At 37.7% G+C, this 21,721-nt stretch overlaps 1 protein-coding gene across 1 annotated transcript; it reads right to left on the bottom strand.

Moving 5' to 3' along the window:
- Positions 1 to 629: 629 nt before the first annotated feature.
- On the bottom strand, positions 630 to 5,152 carry LOC131237326 (peroxidase 12-like). The gene is made up of 3 exons (XM_058235035.1): positions 4,901 to 5,152; positions 4,180 to 4,374; positions 630 to 1,415 (listed from the first exon to the last, which is right to left on the bottom strand). The coding sequence occupies exons 1-3, from the start codon at positions 5,147 to 5,149 to the stop codon at positions 798 to 800; spliced, it is 1,062 nt and encodes a 353-aa protein (XP_058091018.1). The 5' UTR covers positions 5,150 to 5,152; the 3' UTR covers positions 630 to 797.
- Between the last annotated feature and the right edge of the window lie 16,569 nt (positions 5,153 to 21,721).

Genomic DNA, 21,721 nt, shown 5'->3' with positions numbered 1-21,721 from the left:
CAAACGATCTTGACCATCCATATTAAAATCTATTGATCAAATTGTTAAGTTTTGCATGAGTGGTGTAATATTCGCATGGTATCACATGAAATTTGTTTTTGGACATGATGAACAGTTTAGATCAATGGATTGAACTTGTCAAGTGAATCAACTAGGAGCACTAGAACTTATAGTGTCCCCAAGGGCATTTCTCTTCTGAAATGAAGAGCATGCATCTTTACCTTGTGAGTTACCAAAATATCCTTTATTTTGGTTTAAAACACTTTGCCTAGTCTTTTAGCAATTTGAAGAATTAAAAGTTTCCAGCCTGTCCCATTTCCCCATAATGCAAGGTGAAATTTGCATGGTACCAAATGCAATTCTATCCTACTTAATCCCATTTAACACCTCAAGCCAAATGCCCCCTTAATGGTAAACAATTTTAGCAATTTGAAGAATCAAAAGCTCATTTAGCAGCATAGGACAAAAAGGATTTAGAAATTTGCTGTTTTTTGGTCATTGAGTATTAAGAAATTAAAAGAATTTAGATATCAGAAGAACCAAAAATCTCCCTCAACGCTCTGATATCAAATCAACAAGACTCCATTCAGACTAAAATCCACCAAACCAACTCATGTTATCATCAGAGATTTGACTCTAACTGGGATCCTTTATTGCACCTTGTTATTTCACATGTAATGCAGGTAGTTCTCCAGAAAAGTTGGTAAAAAAGAAAAAAGAACAGAAAAGATCGAGCATAAGAAAAAACACACAAGCCTACAACATCTCCAACTCAACCCTCCTAAAACATTAGCATATTAAAATGCTGCGTTCGTCCCATCATTACCATCCACTACTGTTGACAGGATCGTGCGTACAGGATTGAGTGCGGAACAGTTGGTACGTATTTCCCCCTGGGTCCCAGTCAAAACACTCATCTGACCCATCTTCACCATTGCCAACGACACCTTCTCAAAGAACAATGTCTGGTTAACCGCGAAGCTCGTCACGATAGGCCGTGTCCTGCGGTCAGTGTACAAAGTCTGGTCAGACGTTAGAAGGCCTTGACGGTTCATGAGATCAACGTAGTACTTGTTATCGAAGACGTTTGGTGATCGAAGGTCCAGGTTCGTTGTGTTGGTAGAGTTTAGGGCCGGGCACCGATTGTACAACCTCCTGGCGAAGGTCTGATCCAATGTGGGATCTTGAGTGGGGTACAGACGATTTTCAAACGACGTGCAATGGCTGATCCCGATCGTGTGGGTTCCAGAGAGTGCGACTAGGTCAGTGGCATCTAGGTTCTTCTTGCTGAGTGCATCGAGAAGTTCCGAGGCATTACTGAGGGGACCCGGGAGGTTGTCCAGAGTTGCATCTCTGGTGGCGAAGCTCAGACCATCACGCCTGCCCAAGGGAACCCGGTAGTTGGGACCGCCTGCCTGTAGAAATATCGAATCATGGATTGTTAGGTTGGGGTTGTCCACACAAGTGTTCAAGAAAGATCCGGCCACCCGATCAGTGGGATTTTCGGCTTTCAGATGTGTTTTTATTTTGGACCATCCATTTTTGGGCCATCAATCAATTTTTAGGGGAACAATCAGATGAGCGACCCGGATTGCGTCCTACCCCGCCTGTCTCCAACTGGTAACAGGCAGGAGCTTTGAGTGGCCACCGTGACGTATGGGTCTTATCCACACCGTGCATTCATTTTTTTTTTTTTTTTTTAAATTTTAAATTTTTATTTTTTATATTTATAATCCCAAAAATGAGGTAGTTCCAAGGCTGAGGTGGACTACACAATGGGGATTTAAATCTTACTGTTGAAAAGTTATTGGGGGCCACATAAGTTTTGGATGGAGCTGATATTTGTGTTTTCTCTTCATCCAGGTATATGTAAACTTTATGAATAGGTTGGATGGACAATAAACATCACGGTGGGCCCTAGAAAAGTTTCAACAGTGAGAATCATTATCACCGCTGCTTCCTGTGGTGCAGTACATTTGATCCTTGTATATGCCTCCTTTTTGGCTTCGTACCCTAAAATGATATTTAAAAATGGATGGACGGTGTGGATAAGACCCATACACCACGGTGGCCACACAAAGCTCCTGACCGTTCACAGCTGGAGACCGGCGGGGGTAGGACGCGATCCGCGTCCGCTCTAAATGCGACTTACATCCGACGCATGTACACTTTATTAAAAGGTTTGAGAGCCCTTGGGTAGCCATGTCGAAAAATCTAGTCCAGTAATTTCTCGGGAGATTTTCAAAATTTTACACTTTACATTATTGAGAGCCCAACGGTATTTCTTCTCGGTAAAATCCAGTTCTTGGAGGAATTTTGTGGTAAAAATCTCTTTATTATAAATAAATAATAATTTTAAAATTTATAAAAATATAAGAACATTTAGTTAAATTCTTCTTCAAAGTCACATAAAATTGCAAAACTTTCAAAACTGCAGAGATTTTGAAAATATTACAGTAACATCGTTTTAAATTTTTGCGAGAATTTAAAAATCTCGGTGATATTTGTCAAAGACAGGCAGCTTCAAACATAGACACGGACGTGGATTGCCTGCCGACGCTACCGGTGGCGAGGTGGCTATTGGGCAGTGCTATGTGGGCCCAGCATGATATATGTGTTTTATCCATGCTGTTTATCTATTTTTCCAGATCATTTTAACGCATTGATTTGAATCTTTAGTAGACCACACCACAAGAAAATAGTGGTGATTGAATGCTCCCAATTAAAAGCTTCCTAGGGCCCGCTGTAATGTTTATTTTCCATCAAACATGTTGATTAGGTGACATGGAAACATGAATATCAGCTTCATCCAGTACTTTTGTGGCCGCCAAGAAGTTTTTAATGGTGGGCATTTAAGCACCACTTTTCCCCTGGTGTGGTCAAATGATATTTAGATTTAGATATCTTTGGGGTCGTACCCTAAAATGATATGGAAAAATGGATCGACGGCGTGGATAAAACACATACATCATGGTGGGATCCACCTGATAAACATTAACATATGCCCTAAGAAGTTTTTAATGGTTGGACGGTCAACTATCACGGTTTCTTTATGGTATGGTCCACCTGATAATTGGATCTGCTTCATTTTTGGAATAATATTGCCCCAAAAATGATCTGGAAAAATGGATGGATGACATGGATACATAATATATCAAGGTGGGCCCCACGGTAAGGACTGCACCGTCTTGGGTGATGCCGGGGTCTCACGTAATCCGCTATCAAATTCACATCTTGAAATGATGGTTCAGGTCATGGTTATCTCAGGCAAAGTATCCAGGTGATGTGATCATGGATTAATTATTATATCTGTTAGTCAAAACCTAAGAAAAGGGAATAGATTTAGGAAGGAGCTTAAAAAGGATAGTGGCATGGCACATGTCCATATTGACATGTGCCACATACAAGGAGCTTAAAGATGATGGTGTCAAGTCCGGTTCTGGAACATGATAGTTGTGTAAGCTAAAAATTCAGAACATGTGATGCATGCACACAAAATATTATTTTCCTGCAAGCACTACACTAGAAATAAGCTTTACTTCATGTTTTATTCCATTTTTTTTTTTTTAAAGAAGCATGTAGACATGTTATTCTTGATAATATTTTAAGAATTGATGTCTTTATTATTATTATTATTATTATTATTTTTGTATATGTAAATGGGTTTGATGAACTATAAATAAATCATTTAGCCCTAAAAACTAAAAAAAAGTTTTGATATTACAACCGCATAGGATGTAATATTTCCTCTATCGCATCTAGCACAAAAGTGTTCCAAAATCTTAATCCTAATCCAACTAGTTGGATTAAGAGCACAAACCGAGCCATGTAGGCTAGGAGGGCCTTTAAGAATGGATCTTGGGTCGAGTTAGGTTAAAAAATAAATCGTAAGCACTGTTTGGTAGACTTATAAAAATGAGTTCATCTTATTTTAGTTGACAACAATTGTGTGTTATAGACATTGATCTCTACAAAATCGCCATTGACTAAAATGAGATCAGCGCATTTTTTTTGGCGTCTACCAAACAGGGCAAAGAAAATCAGCAAACAAGTTGGGCATGGGCTAAAATCCCAGCACATCCTGTAGTCGAACCATTGCCAACCCTACTAGTCACAAACTGAGAGAGAGAGAGAGAGAGAGAGAGAGAGAGAGAGAGAGAGAGAGAGAGAGAGAGAGACCAAGAAAATGGAGTCGCGGGCAGCGAGAGCGACGATGTCAGCACAGGAAACAACCTGGCGGCAACTCTTCTCGATGGCAGCACGCAGGTCGTTGATTATCTTAAAAGCTTGAGGCCTCAACGTCAGGTTTGGAGGCGCGTTCTTCTCACTCGGTCCGCTTGCAGACCCGTCCAGCAACAGTGATGCATCACACCCCTTCATTCCAAAACAATTCACACAAAAATAAGAAGAGAAAAAAAAAAGGTTTATTACATTATTAAACTATTTAGGTTGCAACTGTTTAACTGAAGTCATTGCCTTTCATAGAGTGAAATAGAAGAACATGATTCACGTGACCCACCCAATTAATTGTGAAGATAATGACAACGATGATGATGATTATTTAGGCTGCCTTTGGTTGCACCAAATATCCTTAAATTTCATGAAATTCAATGCAACTAAATGCAGCCTTAAAAATAAAAATCTAAGAGAATTGAATCATAGTGAGTGGTTTTCCTCAAATGTGTCATTAATGTGCAAGGTCATGGTTTGTTGGTCCAAACCATTGATCTTGTAGACCTTGTGGTCCTCCCATCTAAAATTAATGGACACCGTCCATGGCATGCTTTACAATCAGATCAATGATTTGGATCTCCAAACTGTAGATTCCCCACATATAATAAACCTGTGTGCTTTTTGTAGCAAGAGCACACTTGCATAACAGGCATGGTGGGATGTTAACCTGCACGAAGCAGTCGTGGAAGTGGATACGAAGTACACCGGCAGCCTGACCGATGTCAGCGTTGTACACTTTCCGGAGCTCATTTCGGACAATTGTTTCTACGTTCGGGCAGCTGGATCTGTAGAAAGTGAATGAGAGTCCTTGGACTAAAGGAGGAGAGGTTTGGGCATGTGAAGAGGATGATAGGAAAAGGATGGAGGAGAAGAGGAAGATGAGGAGAGACAAGGAAGCCATTACTTCTAAGCACATGCACAGAAGAGAAGAAGGCTACCCCTTTTATGGACAGCCATGCCGTACTCCGTATTTCTACACCAAGCTGCCTTTACTTTACTTTTAATTTTTTAATGGACAGCCATGCTGTTGTTGTTGTTTGACTCCGTATATCTACACCAAGCAGCCTTTACTCTTTTTTTTTTTTTTTTTTTTTTGAAAATTTGTCACCTACTTCATTAATTAGCTAACTAATAAGTCTCATCGATTACAAAATAATAGATCCCAACGTATCGCAATGCATTGGTCCGGATTTTAGCTGTTGTATTCTTGTATTTCTTCAGTCCAAAAGGATCTTAAAAGATGGAATATGCTTTTCTCATGCCAGTTTCACACCACTTGCATTTTTAAAGCCTGTACATGTGGGTCCTGCCTCCACGTGAAGAGGGAGCACCAACAAAAGCAAACCATTTATTTGATGGCCTTTATCATCTACGGGGTATTTTGAAAGAAAATTCATTTTGAAATATTTCAACCTTTTGATTATTCAGTGGTAAAGGGGACTGTCGATGTTCAAAGGAAGAGAATCAAATAATTGAAGGGATTAAATATTCGAATCTAAGAACTTTTAGTTTTTTTGGCCGCCCCCATCAAAGGTGAGCCCATCATATAGGCAGATTAGATCATTGAAAAATGACACCTAATCCGAAGGTTAAAATCTCAATAATCCAGCGGTACATTAAGATCCATTCTAGCATGAGCCAACATATCATGGATTTATATTGATGCTGGTCCGGTTGATGAATCCGTGACGTGTATTCTTTCAGCCAAAAAAACGAGATGAAAATTAAGGAATCCTCAACTGGCTTAAGCATGGCATACTTAAGTTCATCATATACAAGAGTTTCAGCACAAGGTCATAGGTTCGAGTGCCCGTTGCGGTGAAATCCCAATGTAGTGTGAGTGCTTGAGTGTGTGAGTGCGTTAAAAAATAAAAGTTCATCATATACAAGCCAACTTCTATTTCATATGTATTTCAAATTTATAGTGTGTATACCGCTAATGTATAAGATACATGACTGGTACACACTGTAAATTCAAAACAACCATGTAACAACTTAAGCAAGTGATCAAAAATCTTAAAAGCAGGTGACTTTTTGCCTAACACTTATACTTTCATCAAACAAAAGGAAACGTTAAAATAATCCTATCTAACGAGTATCACTTCTCAGCCATCAACAATCACTACTGCAAAACAAATGGGCCTTGATGCAATTTGCATCGTAATCCTATCCACGCAAAGCTGGTTTTAACCATGAAGACTGTCTTATTCATGTTGAAATATTTCAAGCGTTCTATTGCATCATGACATTTACGGCTGTTTGGATACTCCACCAATAAGTAACTTTTTAACTTATATTAAGTTAATAATATATTTTGTCAACTTAAGTTAGTTTAGTTAATAAACATAAATAAGTTACTTAAAGCACAGTAACTTTTTTTTTTTTTCTTTCATGAGTTTGTTTTTTAATTTTGCTTTTCAACTTACAAAAAATAAGTAACCTAGACCATGGTCACTGTGAGCAGTGTGCGTGTGCTCCAACCTCCAAACCAACAGATGTGTTGTGTTTAGGGGTGTACATTGAGTCGAACCGAGTTGAGCTAGCCTCAGCTCGACTCGGCTCAGCCACTAGTTGACCTCAGCTCTGCTCGGTCCTCGAGCCTAACTGGTTAGCTCGGCTCGGTTTGGTCAACAGCTCGGACCAGTTCAAGCCGAGTTCGCCTGTACAGCATTTTCACAAACACCTGGACTGCACCTTCAAAATCTCACTATTTGTAAAACAGTAGCAATGGTTTCACAGGTATTTTAACAAACACCTTCTAAGCAACATAAAAATCAAGAAAAAAAGGGTATTTGTTTCATATACATACCTTCCTTGCCACCAGCCACACTCCGTTGAGTCATTTCATCAAACACTTGCTGAGCAACATCAATATCAAAGTAATCGAGTCACCGAATTGGTTCGATCCAAGTCGAGTTGAGCTGGGGCCAGCTCGAACTCGGCTCGAACTTATTTTCGAGCTCAAAAAATCAGCTTGACTCGGCTCAAACTCAGCTTCAAACCGAGTCGAATCAAGCTTTTTCGAGTCGAGTTGAGCAAGCTAACTGAGCTAGCTTGGTTCGTGTACACCCCTAGCTGTGTTGGGAAATACATCCATGATGTCTGTGAAAAATCCGCCTATCAATCATTTTAATTATATCATTTTAGGGAGTGGGTATATATATGAGGTAGATCCAATACTCAAGTGGGCCACAACTTGCAACAGTGGTATTGAACAACCACAGTTGAAATTAAGCGCCCATTGTCATGTGGCCCGTCATTATTTTCATGAGAAATCCACTTGCTTATCAGTTTTTCCCCCTCATTTTAACCGGTGTGTCCAAAAATAATGTAGATAAAAAACTCAAGTAGGCCACGCAACTTGAAAAAGTGTTATAAAACCCCCACCTTAGAATGGAGGAGCTAAAAAATTGAAGTGTTCCTCCGTAATGTTTTTGAGAAATCCTCCCAGTCTACCATTTTCAACATCTCATCTTACGCCATGGCCTCAAATATGAGGCAGATGCAACACTCAAGTGAGCCACACTACTTGAACAGTAGCATTGACTCCATTGTTGAAATAGTCACGGGGCACACATTTATCATTATTATTTTTGAAATATCCACCTGTCCGTTGGTTTCTTTGTATTATCTTATGGGTGTGGAAATGACCTTATGACTGGTTTGGATGACATATAATCATCATGGTGAGCCTCCCAAAGATTTCAATAGTGGTCCTTCAATCTCTTTTATTTCCTTTAACATGGCCTACTTAAACTTTGGATATGCCTCATTTTTGGACCCACCTCATAACATGATCTGGTAAAATGGATAGATTGGGTGGATTTCTAAGAAATATCATGGTGGGACCCAGGCATGTATAGAGTTGGGTTCAACCAGCAATCCTAGTCCAGAAAGGTCAGGGTAACCACCTATTCACACTACCCAAAAAAGGGGCAAAGGCTACGGATAAAATCCGTAGCCATAGACATATGGCTACGGTTTTAGTTTGTAGCTAGTCCGTAACACGACCGTCGTCGTAGGTGCCATAACAATAGGTCTGGAACCTATGTCTACGGATTTAATCCGTAGCTATAGGTTAAATAGCTACAGATATAATCCGTAGCAATTATATCTGTAGCAAAAAATTCAAACAGCTACGGATATTATTTGTAGCTGAAAGTCCGTAGCAATATGCCAAAATTGAAAAGGCTACACCTATCTGATTAGTGGCTATGGATTTAATCCGTAGCTATAGGTTAAATAGCTATAGATATAATCTGTAGCAATTATATCTATAGCAAAAACTTCAAACAGCTACGGATATTATTTGTAGCTGAAAGTCCGTAGCAATATGTCAAAATTGAAAAGGCTACACCTGTCTGATTAGTGGCTATGGTCAATATCCGTAGCTATTTTGTACATTGAAAAATTAAATGATTTATTCATTCAATTACCACCTGTACAATCATTCATTCATTCAATTACAATCATTCATTCATTCAATTACAATCCTTCATTTAATCAATTACATCATTCATTCATTCAATTACAATCCTTCATTCAATCAATTACAATTACAATCCTTCATTTAATCAATTACAATTACAATCAATTACAGTTACAATTACAATAATGCTGAAAATACAAATCTTTGGCTTCATTAGAGAAATGTGCTCGACTTCACCCTGAAATTTCAACAGCTTCATATATTCCATTATCCTACAAACAGTCATGTCATTCATAAATTAGAATGCCCATTGGAAAAAAGAAAGATAGTGAAAGAAGTGCATCACGTATAACCACTTTTTTTTTTTCCTTAATGAATTAAAAAAAACTCAAAGAGCAATGAAATTGACACAAAAGAAATGGTCTCACCATATGATTATAGGTTTTGGTTTAGATTTAGGTTATAGGTTTAGGTTAAGGTTAGGCTATAGGTTATAATTAAGTTTAGGTTATAGGTTAAGGTTTAGGTTATAGGTTTTGGTTTTGGTTTAGGTTAAGGTTTAGGTTTAGGTTATAGGTTTAGGTTTAGGTTATAGGTTATAGCTTTTGGGAGCTTGATTATAGGTTAGGGTTTACGTTTAGGAAATCGGGTTCGGGTTCGGGATCGGGTTTAGGTTTGGGTTTTCAAGTTTAGGTTTAGGTTAAGGAGTTGAGATTAGGATTAGGTGTAGGTTTGAGTTTAAGGATTTGAGAATACATTTAGGTTTAAGTTAAAAGTTTAGGGAAATGTTATAAGTTTAGGTTAGGTTTAGGTTTAGGTTATAGGTTATAGCTTTAGGGAATTAAGAATGGGTTATGGTTTAGGTTTAGGAAATCGGGTTTAGGTTCGGGATTGGGTTTAAGTTTGGGTTTTCAAGTTTAGGTTTAGGTTTAGGTTAGGGAGTTGAGATTAGGATTATGTATAGGTTTAGGTTTAGGGAATTGAGTTTAGGTTATAGGTTTAGGGAGAGGTTAGGTTTAGGTTATAGGTTTTGGGATTTGGGAATAGTTTTAGGTTATAAGTATAGGTTTAGGTTAGGTTAGGTTATAGGTTAAGGTTTACGGATTTGAGTTTAGGTTATAGGATTAGGTTACGGTTTAGGTTTAGGTTATAGGTTTTGGGATTTGAGAATGGGTTCGGGTTTAGGTTATAGGTTTTGGTTTTGGTTTAGGTTATAGGTTTTGGTTTAGGTTATAGGTTTTTGGATTTGAGAATGGGTTCGGGTTTAGGTTATAAGTTTTGGTTTTGGTTTAGGTTATAGTTTTTGATTTAGGTTATAGGTTATAGGTTTATGTTAAGGTTTAGGTTTATGTTAAAGGTTTTGGGATTTGAGAATGAGTTCAAGTTTAGGTTATACGTTTTAGTTTTGGTTTAGGTTATAGGTTTTGGTTTAGGTTATAGGTTTTGGGATTTGAGAATGGGTTCGGGCTTAGGTTATAGGTTTTGGTTTTGGTTTAGGTTATAGGTTATAGGTTTAGGTTAAGGTTTGGGTTTAGGTTATAGGTTTTGGGATTTGAGACTGGGTTCGGGTTTAGGTTATAGGTTTTGGTTTTGGTTTAGGTTATAGGTTTTGAGATTTGAGAATGGGTTCGAGTTTAGGTTATAAGTTTTGGTTTTGGTTTAGGTTTAGGTTATAGGTTTTTGAATTTGAGAATGAGTTATGGTTTAGGTTTAGGAAATCCAGTTCAGGTTCGGGATTGGGTTTTCAAGTTTAGGTTTAGGTTTAGGTTAGGGAGTTGAGATTAGGATTAGGTATAAGTTTAGCTTTAGGGAATTGAGTTTAGGTTATAGGTTTAGGGTAAGGTTAGGTTTAGGTTATAGGTTTTGGAATTTGGGAATAGTTTTAGGTTATAAGTATAGGTTTAGGTTAGGTTATAGGTTAAGGTTTAGGGATTTGAGTTTAGGCTATAGGTTTAGGTTTAGGTCTAAGTTTAGGTTTAAGAAATTGAGTTTAGGTTATAGGTTTAGGGAAAGGTTAGGTTTAGGTTATAGGTTTTGGGATTTGAGAATAGTTTTGGGTTATAAGTATAGGTTTAAGTTAGGTTATAAGTTAAGGTTTAGGGATTTGAGTTTAGGTTATAGGATTAGGTTTAGGGATTTGAGTTTAGGTTATAGGTTTAGGTTTAGGTTTTAGGTTTAGGTTTAGGTTTAGGTTTGAGTTTTGGGATTTGAGAATGGGTTCGGGTTTAGGTTATAGGTTTTGGTTTCGGTTTAGGTTATAGGTTTTGGGATTTGATAATGGGTTCAGGTTTAGGTTATAGGTTATAGGTTTTGGTTTTAGTTTAGGTTATAGGTTTTGATTTAGGTTATAGGTTAACGGTTTAGGTTAAGATTTAGGTTTAGGTTATAGGTTTTTTGGATTTGAGAATGGGTTCGGGTTTAGGCTATAGGTTTTGGTTTTGGTTTAGGTTATAGGTTTTGGTTTAGGTTATAGGTTTTAGGTTTAGGTTATAGGATATAGGATTTGAGAATGTGTTCAGGTTTGGGATATAGGTTTTGGTTTTGGTTTTGATTATATGTTTTGATTTAGGTTATAGGTTATAGGTTTAGGTTTTAGGTTTTGGTTTTGGTTTTGATTTAGGTTAAGGTTTAGGGAAAGGTAATAGGTTTTGATTTAGGTTATAGGTTATAGGTTTAGGTTTTAGGTTTAGGTTTAGGTTTTGATTTATGTTATAGGTTATAGGTTTAGGTTAAGGTTTAGGTTTAGGTTTTGGGATTTGCGAATGGGTTCGGGTTTAGGTTATAGGTTTTGGTTTCGGTTTAGGTTATAGGTTTTGGGATTTGATAATGGGTTCGGGTTTAGGTTATAGGTTATAGGTTTTTGTTTTGGTTTAAGTTATAGGTTTTGATTTAGGTTATAGGTTAACGGTTTAGGTTGAGGTTTAGGTTTAGGTTATAGGTTTTTTGGATTTGAGAATGGGTTCGAGTTTAGGCTATAGGTTTTGGTTTTGGTTTAGGTTATAGGTTTTGGTTTAGGTTATAGGTTTTAGGTTTAGGTTATAGGTTATAGGATTTGAGAATGTGTTCGGGTTTAGAATATAGGTTTTGGTTTTGGTTTTGATTATATGTTTTGATTCAGGTTATGGGTTATAGGTTTAGGTTTTATGTTTTGGTTTTGGTTTTGATTTAGGTTATAGGTTATAGGTTTAAGTTAAGGTTTAGGGAAAGGTAATAGGTTTTGATTTAGGTTATAGGTTATAGGTTTAGGTTTTAGGTTTAGGTTTAGGTTTTGATTTATGTTATAGGTTATAGGTTTAGGTTAAGGTTTAGGTTATAGGTTTTAGGATTTGAGAATGGGTTCGGGTTTAAGTTATAGGTTATAGGTTTAGGTTTAGGTTATAGGTTTTGGGATTTGAGAATGGGTTCGGGTTTAGGTTATAGGTTTTGGTTTTGGTTTAGGTTATAGGTTTTGGGATTTGAGAATGGGTTCGGGTTTACGATATAAGTTTTCGTTTTGGTTTAGGTTTAGGTTATAGGTTTTTAGATTTGAGAATGGGTTATGGTTCAGGTTTAGAAAATCGGGTTCAGGTTCGGGATTGGGTTTAAGTTTGAGTTTTCAAGTTTATGTTTAGGTTTAGGTTAGGGAGTTGAGATTAGGATTAGGTGTAGGTTTAGCTTTAGGAAGTTGAGTTTAGCTTATAGGTTTAGGGAAAGCTTAGGTTTAGGTTATAGGTTTTGGGATTTGGGAATAGTTTTAGGTTATAAGTATAGGTTTAGGATAGGTTATAGGTTAAGGTTTAGGGATTTGAGTTTAGGCTATAGGTTTAAGTTTAGGTCTAGGTTTAGGTTTAGGGAATTGAGTTTAGGTTATAGGTTTAGGGAAAAGTTAGGTTTAGGTTATAGGTTTTGGGATTTGGGAATAATTTTAGGTTATAAGTATAGGTTTAGGTTAGGTTATAAGTTAAGGTTTAGGGATTTGAGTTTAGGTTATAGGATTAGGTTTAGGGATTTGAGTTTAGGTTTAGGTTTAGGTTTAAGTTTGGGTTTTGGGATTTGAGAATGGGTTCGGGTTTAGGTTATAGGTTTTGGTTTCGGTTTAGGTCATAGGTTTTGGTTTAGGTTAAGGTTATAGGTATAGGTTAATGTTTAGGTTTAGGTTTAGGTTTAAGTTTAGGTTATAAGATATAGGTTTAGGGAATTGAGAATAGGTTAAGGTTTAGGTTTAGAAAATCGGGTTCAGGTTCGGGATCGGGTTTATGTTTGGGTTTTCAAGTTTAGGTATAGGTTTAGGTTGGGGAGTTAAGATTAGGATTAGGTGTAGGTTTAGGTTTAGGGATTTGAGAATACATTTAGGTTTTAGGTTTAGGTTTAGGTTTTAGGTTTTAGGTTAAGGTTATATGTTTAGGTTAAGGTTTAGGTTCAAGTTAAGGTTGAGGTTTAGGTTATAGGTTAAGGTTTTAGGTCATAGGTTTTGGTTTAGGTTATGGTTATAGGTATAGGTTAAGTTTTAAGTTTAGGTTTAGGTTTAGGTTTAGGTTTCGGTTATAAGATATAGGTTTAGGGAATTGAGAATAGGTTAAGGTTTAGGTTTAGGAAATCGGGTTCGGGTTCGGAATCGGGTTTATATTTAGGTTTTCAAGTTTAGGTATAGGTTTAGGTTTGGGAGTTAAGATTAGGATTAGGTATAGGTTTAGGTTTAGGGATTTGAGAATACATTTAGGTTTTAGGTTTAGGTTTAGGTTTTAGGTTTTAGGTTTTAGGTTAAGGTTTAGGTTTAGGTTAAGGTTGAGGTTTAGGTTATAGGTTAAGGTTTTAGGTCATAGGTTTTAGTTTAGGTTAAGGGTATGGTCCCTGCAAATACAGATATAAACACGGCCATCCGGCGTAAATGGCCAAGCCTTTCCAATGATGTCCATAAAAAATGGACAGCTTCATCATGGTCATAATAGTGGTTCTCTCTTTCCAGGGAACCCCGCTCTTCCGAATAGCTCCGATGCACATCCGGGTCTGCTTCATTAATTTCGATTAAATACATAAACACGGCCTGTCCAAATGGCCAGGCCCCTCCAATGCTATTCATAGGAAATGGACAGCTTCATCATGGTCATAACAGCGGTTCCCACCTTTCAGGGACCCCCGCTCATCCGGATAGCTCCGACGCATATCCGGGTCTGCTCCATTAATTTTGAGCGAATTTAATGGAACACATACATAACCACTTGGTCCCAAATACTTACTTTATAAAAGAAAATCTCCCCTGTTTTCTTAAATTTTCCATTTCGATCTTTTTTGGCCCAAATCCATGTCAATGCATGAGAATCATGCATAAACATGAATTTTAAGCAAAATACATGAGGGAAATTACAACATAGATATCACGCACACGATATCACATAATGTATTATTTGATGAACTACACATGTGCATTCTTGACAAGAGACGTACCAGATGCTTGAATCTGAAATATGCAGCTCCAACCCTCCCACATGCAACATCCACCTGAAAGAATGCGCATAACCGTTATGCTTGAGTAATCAATACAAGAATGTACAAGTAAAACTATAAAACCAGAGATACTCACTGCATCTTCAAGATCTCCTCCATAGTTGACGATTCATTCTAAAACCCTTCTCCCTCTTCCTTTACCCGGGCTTGGGACCGGCAATGCAAGGAGTTGCATTGGCAGAGTTAAAAAAGGGCTTAGGCTCTATTTGGTTTTCAAAAAAAAATGTTTTCATAAATACTAATGTGATGACCAAATGGAGCCTAAGACTATAAATACGTTCAAATATAGAGTACAAAATTCATTCAATATTAAAAAAAATAAAAAAACAAGTTCCAAATTAGTTTAAAATTAGTTCAAAATACACACAACAAGTTCAAAATTAGTTCAAAATGCATACAACACATGTTCAATTATACAGTACTAAATTTGTTCAAATTATTGAATTCTCAAAGCCTCTTTCCCCCATTGTACAAATGATCCTGGACCGGCCTCTCCAAGTGTAGATGTGAACCCATCTTCTTTCCACAGAGGAGCGTGAGGTTGTATAATCTCAGTCAGGACAACAATAAAAGCTCCATCCTCCAACGGCTCGCAATGGACAGTTGCATTTGGATTAACTTCGTGTACTTCACCACGAGCAACTAGATCACGTTTGCCAAAACCAAGCAAGTCGCATCTCTTACCGATATATATAATATCCAGCTACATTTACACATAAAATGGCATTGGTATTGTTAGCATTTATAATATAATTGTAAGCTCATTATAGTAAAAAATTTATACTTGCATACCGACGATGCCTGAGTAGATTTAGCGACTGTTGGTGATGAGAGATTTTGAGTATACTGTCCATCTTTCTGCATATCCACCAATGTTTTCTTCATCTCAACTATATCTTGAGTCATACCATCTAATTTTTTCTTCACCTGAGATAACTCTTGAGTTGCACTCTCCTTTTCTTTTGTCACATTCTCTACCTTTGAACGAGCAGGGGCTGACGTCTTCAGTCCTATCTTGCTTATTGAGCAACCTAGACCCCGCATTCACCCTCTATTGTCAGAACCAACTGTAAAACATTGTAAATCAAGTTATTAGGATATTCATGATTACCATAAAACTTAAGTAAATTTTAAATTTTATTAGTATCTCTGTAAGGGCATCATCCATGCTGGTCATCCTAGAAGTAGGATTGCTACTATAGAGCTCATCTAGTTTTTCCTGTGAAAAATACAAATGAATGCAATATAATTCAAAGTTATACATAGGCTTTTCATAAGCGTACTAGTTAGTTGTACGAGGGATGCACTTACAGCAAGGTCAGCATATTGGACAACTTTGTCCTTTCTTGTATGGCTTCTTAAGAAGACTTCACATCTACCTATCTCGACATCAGAGGTAAGATTCTTCTCCATCGCCTTTGGCACATTACATATCATTCAAATACACATCATTAATAGATTTAGATGAATGATAATTCAAATTTAAATTCAATTTTAAACTATAATATCTATTTTTAAATACATACCATCTTATGGCGAGTAACAGCCATGCTGTGCCTCCCAAGACACGCAGGTCTTTTTAGCTTGGCCCGATTGACTTTATTCCTTGTGCTTACCCTCTTGAATTCCTCGGTGGTACGTTGATCCATGAAGGCCCTCCATTCCTCTATAGGGATACCTGGGGGGCAGGACCATCTCTTACAGCAATAGGATCCTCTAGAGATTCGGTGAGTTTCTTTACCAGTACCTGCCACTTTGCTCTCTTCCAGATTCATTTATTCCATAATCAAGCAAATAAACAATAAAAATGTATCCTCAACACATCTTTAATAAATGAAAATCAGATGTAATTTGTTTCATGTTGGAGGATAACCTTCTCGCTTTCTTAGCGGGTTGATCCTCTTTTTTTGTAATCCTCTTTTTTAATCAAATCATCATTACCTATATATAAATAAAATAAATAAATAAATAAATAAATAAAAAACACATTTAGCATGCTCCTGGAAATAAACCAAAACTTGATGTGCAATTGAGCATGTTTCTAGACTTCTTCTGCAGTACCTTTGTCCTTTTTCCCCATCTTCTGAACAAATGATTAAGACATGGAGCAGAACTCGTAAGGTAGGCCTGCTTTCAACAGCAACTAGTTGTTAAACTTTTGCCAAGCAATAAAGAGAAGGTCAGGAATGGTAAAGCCAACCCCAAATAGCTGGGATAAGGCTACGATGACAAAGCATTTTCCGTCACACACTAAGAAATGGCTGTTCCATTACTTCTAGGTGGGGTAAGATACCAAGATGACAGAGCTAAAGAAAAAATAATAAAAAGAGAAAAACTCATTGAACCTTATTTCCTCTGTGTACAACCATTGAAGTAGCCTCTGGTTATTAGTATCAGCTGGGTGTAAGAAGCTAGAAAAACACACGCAGAAGAAATTAGTGAGCAAAACAAACATTGAGAAACATGAAAAGCTAAGAAAATGGAAAACTCGGTAAGATTTAGAAGACCATCCCCATCCACATCCAAAGCCTTAAAGTGATCCTCTTTCCACCAACCGATATCGTAAGTGTTATTGTGTGCCATAAAAAGTACAAACTACAATCAAATCTTCTAGAACTTAGGTCAGTTATGGCAATTTAACGGGCATTGCTTTATGCAAACATCAAGGTCACTAACATTCTGGTTCCTAGAATAATTGGATGCACCATTTTTAGTTCATAATTTCATAATGACAGCTAGCTGTGAGTCCACGCATTTGAAGCTGAATAGGAAATTATTATAATGTCAATTTGGGCCCAGACAGAGATTGATAATGGAATGGGACTAACCCCACTTTGGTCTAAATCCACAAAGTGGACCACATTTGTGAGTTCTAAAAAGTAGTTGGGCAGAACTGCTTGCTGCAAAAAGACCACGTAAAACTGAATGGTAGTGTTTTCTCTTGGGCGTGAGGAGATAGACTTCCTTTCCCTCCTATTGTTAGTCAGGAAGAGCTTGGCTGGTTAGCAGTGAGGCTGCAGGGTTGCTGCTATCTATTCTCTATTCTCCAAAGAGAGAGAGAGAGAGAGAGAGAGAGAGAGAGAGAGAGAGAGAGAGGCTTTGTACCAAAACAAAAAATCTTTAACCCCTCCTAGAGTGCTCTTAGCCCTGCCCTGAAGAGAAAGGACACTTTCCTCCAGGTAATGTATACATGTAACCTTGGTAATCTTGAGCAGTAGAGCCTGTCACAATAAACCCACCATTGCTTCTTCACATGCATCCATGAGAATGTCTCATAGAAATAAATATTTATAAACCCTCAAATGTTGGTGCTAAATCATAGATTGTGCTCGAAAGTTAGCAACAAAAATAAACCATGACAATGCATGTTTATACACTTACAAATGGACAGCTGCAACCAAACGTACACAAGAGCAATCACTGTATGCAAGTAGCTTTGTACAATTTCATGCAATTACACTTGGGAAGTAGTGAACTTTGTGTTTTAAAAGGAGATTGGAGGGATTTCAAACATAGGGGAGGGTATCTATGTAATCTCTCTCCCTCCATGTGTGTTGCGCGTGCCTTGCCCACTAGGGCCCTTAATGGGCAGGGTTGCACCTGAATTTGAATACATGATTATTTAACAGGCCCTGAATTTTAGGTCTAATTAAAACTGAGTAACTCAAAACCTGCCCCATACCATTGCCATCTCTATGGAACACATGTAACATTCTCCACATGGCTCCTACATGTAGGCTTACCGAAAGACTCAAACTTCAGTTTCAACAGTGAATAAACATGTTTCAATTTTAAAATCAGGATGATCAATCTTCCTGATGTCATAAATCAATCCAAAAAAGAGAACTGATCATACCATTCTAAAAGGAAATCTCCCTGCTCATGCAACTTAACAGAAATTGTTAGAGAAGTGCAGCTATTCTGCAACAAAGAGTCGTATATATGTTGAAAAGACATGATCCTTTATTTGCTCAATTAAAACCTAGTTTTGATTGTTGATAAAAAGATTTTTTTTTTGACAGATAGATTGCTGATAAAAAGAATATGGCAGAAAATAAAAGGACAGCAAAAGCAGGGAAAAAACAAGAGGAAAAGATGAAGCAAGAGCATGGAGCGAAATGGAGAAAATAATAAACATTTAATCAACACAGCTGAAATACTAAAACCACATTCCATAACAAACCACTTTTTTTTTTCCTTAAAGGTATGATGACAAACACTTTTGGAGTGCACTAAGAAAATATCAATCAATAGTCTGTCTATCAAACTCAAATGGCACAAGTATTTTTTTACTACAATAAGTTATTCCTCTTTTTTGTCATTCACACAATATCAGCAAAAACAAGTTTTTAACTCTAACCATCAACAACAAAAAGAATATCTCTATGGCAGTGCCCACTTTTATATATCACCACCACCATCTTGTCCCAAGCAAGCTTATTTTGGGTGGGCTTTACAGATCCCTTTCTTAAGCCCCAGTCCTTATTGAAGTGAACAAGTCTTCGTATAATCATACTCCTCCTCACCACTTAGATCCAAGTTCATTTGAATCTTTCAGGCCATTCAACCATAATCTAAGTTCCCTAACCAAGCTATCTCCAGTTTTTTTAGCATAAGGTAAAAGCATTACACTAGGCTTATCTTTCATTGGGCTTACTCTTAGATATGCTTCAACAATTATAATTACTGATTCTATCTTTTATTGGGCTTACTCTTAGATATGCTTCAACCATTATAATTACTGATTCTATCTTTCCTATCCCAGTCTTCCCACCACCCATCTCAACACCCTCATCTTTAAGTTCATCTCCTGCTCATGTTGCCATCTAGTTTGCCCAACCTAATATGGCACATCCATTCAAATAGTTGTCTCCATTTAGCTCTACACGTTGATGCTTAAATCCATATGTTCAACACAAGTTTTGTACCTTAGCCGATCTAAAATAGATCCAAGAAGTTGGATGGCTTACCTCCCCACACATGATCATCAAATACACACATCAAAGGCAATGTGCACAACTTACCTCCACGTAACGACCTTTACGGTACACCATGCTTGAGGGACATTCTCATTAAAAGAAACATTCATAGTGGTCTGGGAAGATTAAAAACATGTGAAATTCTCTCTTTTAGGAGAAACAAAAAGTGACTAAATGCATCCATCCATTCTGAAACTAAACGCCCAGAAAGGCCAAAATGCTGAAGCATTTCATTTCAATAGGAAGGCATAATCCACGATGAAACAGTAATGACAAACTAAGATCATTATGTCTGAAAAAATAAGGTACTGAAATTTTCACCATAATCAGAGATCATATCTAAAAAACCCTTTTTCTGAAAAACCATTGCAGGATATAGAGCTTTTTATTAGTGATCTATAGGAAGATATCAACCATTCTTTTCAAGATATCTCCACCATATATCACACACGAACCCTAGATCTGTCGAGAATAGAGCATTTTATCAGTGGTCCATAAAGAGATCGATCATTTTTTTCAAGAGATCTACACCATATATCACATACGAAACCTAAATCTGGCGAGAAATCTAGGAAAATCAAAACAAAAGGGAAGAAAATGCAAAGATCTAATGAAAAGGATCTCAGATCTGAGGTAAACTCACTGACCTGGATGCCATGTTTGAGGCAGTACAGCTCCCAGCAGGCATTGCCGACTTAGATACCGGCCTGATCGATGTGGATCGAGATGCACTCTCTCATTTTCAGAGGTGGAATAAACTGAGAGAGAGAGAGGATTAGGGAGATGGAGCAGAGATCAGGAGAGAAATAGGGTTAGGGAATGGAGAGAGAGAGAGAGAGAGAGAGAGAGAGAGAGAGAGAGAGAGAGAGAGAAATTTTTTTGGGCGTGGCTCCGTTTTGAGTTCGCGCCTATTTTAGGCGTTGATTGGGTAAGACGAACCCATGGATGATCCTTTTAAGGGCTCCGTGGGGCCCACCATGATGTATTTGGTTTATCCATTCTGTCCATTAATTTTTATAAATATTTTTAGTTCATTATTCCAAAATTAAAGTAGATTGAAGGCCCAATTGGACCACACCATGGGAAGCACATGTGATTTAATGTCTATGTTTCCAACCGTGTGGTCCACTTGAGCCTTAGATCTACCTGATTTTTGGTTTCATGCCCTAAAATAATATTTAAAAATAGATGACCGCTTAGATAAAACACATATTTTTTTGGGCCCTATAGAGCCCCTTACACCATTGTTAATTATTAATGGTGTGATAACAATTTAGCTATGGATTAAATTTGTAGTAAATATAGCTACGATTTATATCCGTAGCAAAATATTAACATGGTCCATAGCCTTTGCTCAATTTTTTGGTAGTGTCAGTCAAGTCACGACCGTGGACCCACCTTGACTTATGTGTTGTATATCCATGTGGTTTATTCATTTTGCCTACTCATTCGGCTAATTTTAGGATATGAGCCCAATGAAGCAAATCCGAATCTCGGGAGTACCACACCATAGTACATGAAGATTGAACGGATACCATTAAAAGCTTCTTGGGAGCCACAGAAGTTTTGGATCAAGCTTATATTTGTGTTTTCCCTTCATCCAGGTCTATGTGACCTTATCAATAGGTTGGATGGCAAATACACATGGTAGGTCATAGTAAGTTTTTAACGGTGGGTATTCAATGACCACTCTTTCCTATTGTATAGTCTACCTGAGATCTGAATCTGGCTCATTTTTTTAGCCAATATCTTAAAATGAGCGAACAAAACGGATGAATGGAGTGGATATATAACACATACATTAAGGTGGGACCCACCGTCATGGCATTGTGTTTGTTGTGGGTGAAAATGGACCAACCAAAATGACCCAAAATGGGAAATGGGAAGACTTTTGCGAAGAGGATTACTAAATTACGGTCCTCCCGACCTCAAAGTTCGATGAATCAGACCTAACTATAGCTCTAATCCGGGACCGACCTCAAGCTCAATATAACCAACCTCGAGCTCAGTCTAACTGCCCTCGAGAACAGCCCGTTCGGTCTCGGGCTTTGATCCCAACTTCAATTCACCTAAGTTTGAATTTGGGTTCGGTTTAAGATTAAAGTGGAGCTCAGCCCCATACCTCGACCTAGTGGACCGTTCACCACCCGAGATCTACCAAGCTTTTCTTTTGATTTTCTCCAAGAATCCATGGATAGTGATCGCACTCCTTCGAATCATCTTCCTTGCATGATACGGCACCGCCTCTTAAGGACCCTATAAATACATGCCCTTTCTACGAAGAAAGGAACGCACAATCTCTAGCTTAAAACCCATTACTTGAATAGACCCAGATTCCTAGCCTGACTTTGGCATCAGAGGGTCTCTTGCTCTAGCCAGGGTATCCTTTATCTTCTTCTCATGCAGGTATTTGAAGGTCCAGGGAAGGCTAACCAGATTTTTGCATTAATAGTTTAACGCCGTCTGTGGAACGACTTTAAAGCCGCTCTCTGTCTGTAACTCAATGATGGAAAAAGGGAAAAAGAAAGCTCTGATATCCCCCGTTGCACCCGACCTCGCACTACTAGAACAGTCTGTCAACTATCGGGATTCCTCT

This window comes from Magnolia sinica, chromosome 2 (assembly GCF_029962835.1).
Source record: "Magnolia sinica isolate HGM2019 chromosome 2, MsV1, whole genome shotgun sequence".
In the NCBI taxonomy this organism is placed as follows: domain Eukaryota; kingdom Viridiplantae; phylum Streptophyta; class Magnoliopsida; order Magnoliales; family Magnoliaceae; genus Magnolia; species Magnolia sinica.
This window is presented reverse-complemented; position numbering and strand designations above follow the sequence as displayed.

What these genes read in the sequence shown, in the direction of transcription:
- LOC131237326 (XM_058235035.1), bottom strand. Translation starts at nt 5,149, where the DNA reads ATGTGCTTAGAAGTAATGGCTTCCTTGTCTCTCCTCATCTTCCTCTTC. An exon ending in TCCACGACTGCTTCGTGCAG is followed by an intron (nt 4,375 to 4,900) that starts GTTAACATCCCA and finishes TTTGGAATGAAG; the next exon opens with GGGTGTGATGCATCACTGTT. An exon ending in CCCGCGACTCCATTTTCTTG is followed by an intron (nt 1,416 to 4,179) that starts GTCTCTCTCTCT and finishes ATATTTCTACAG; the next exon opens with GCAGGCGGTCCCAACTACCG.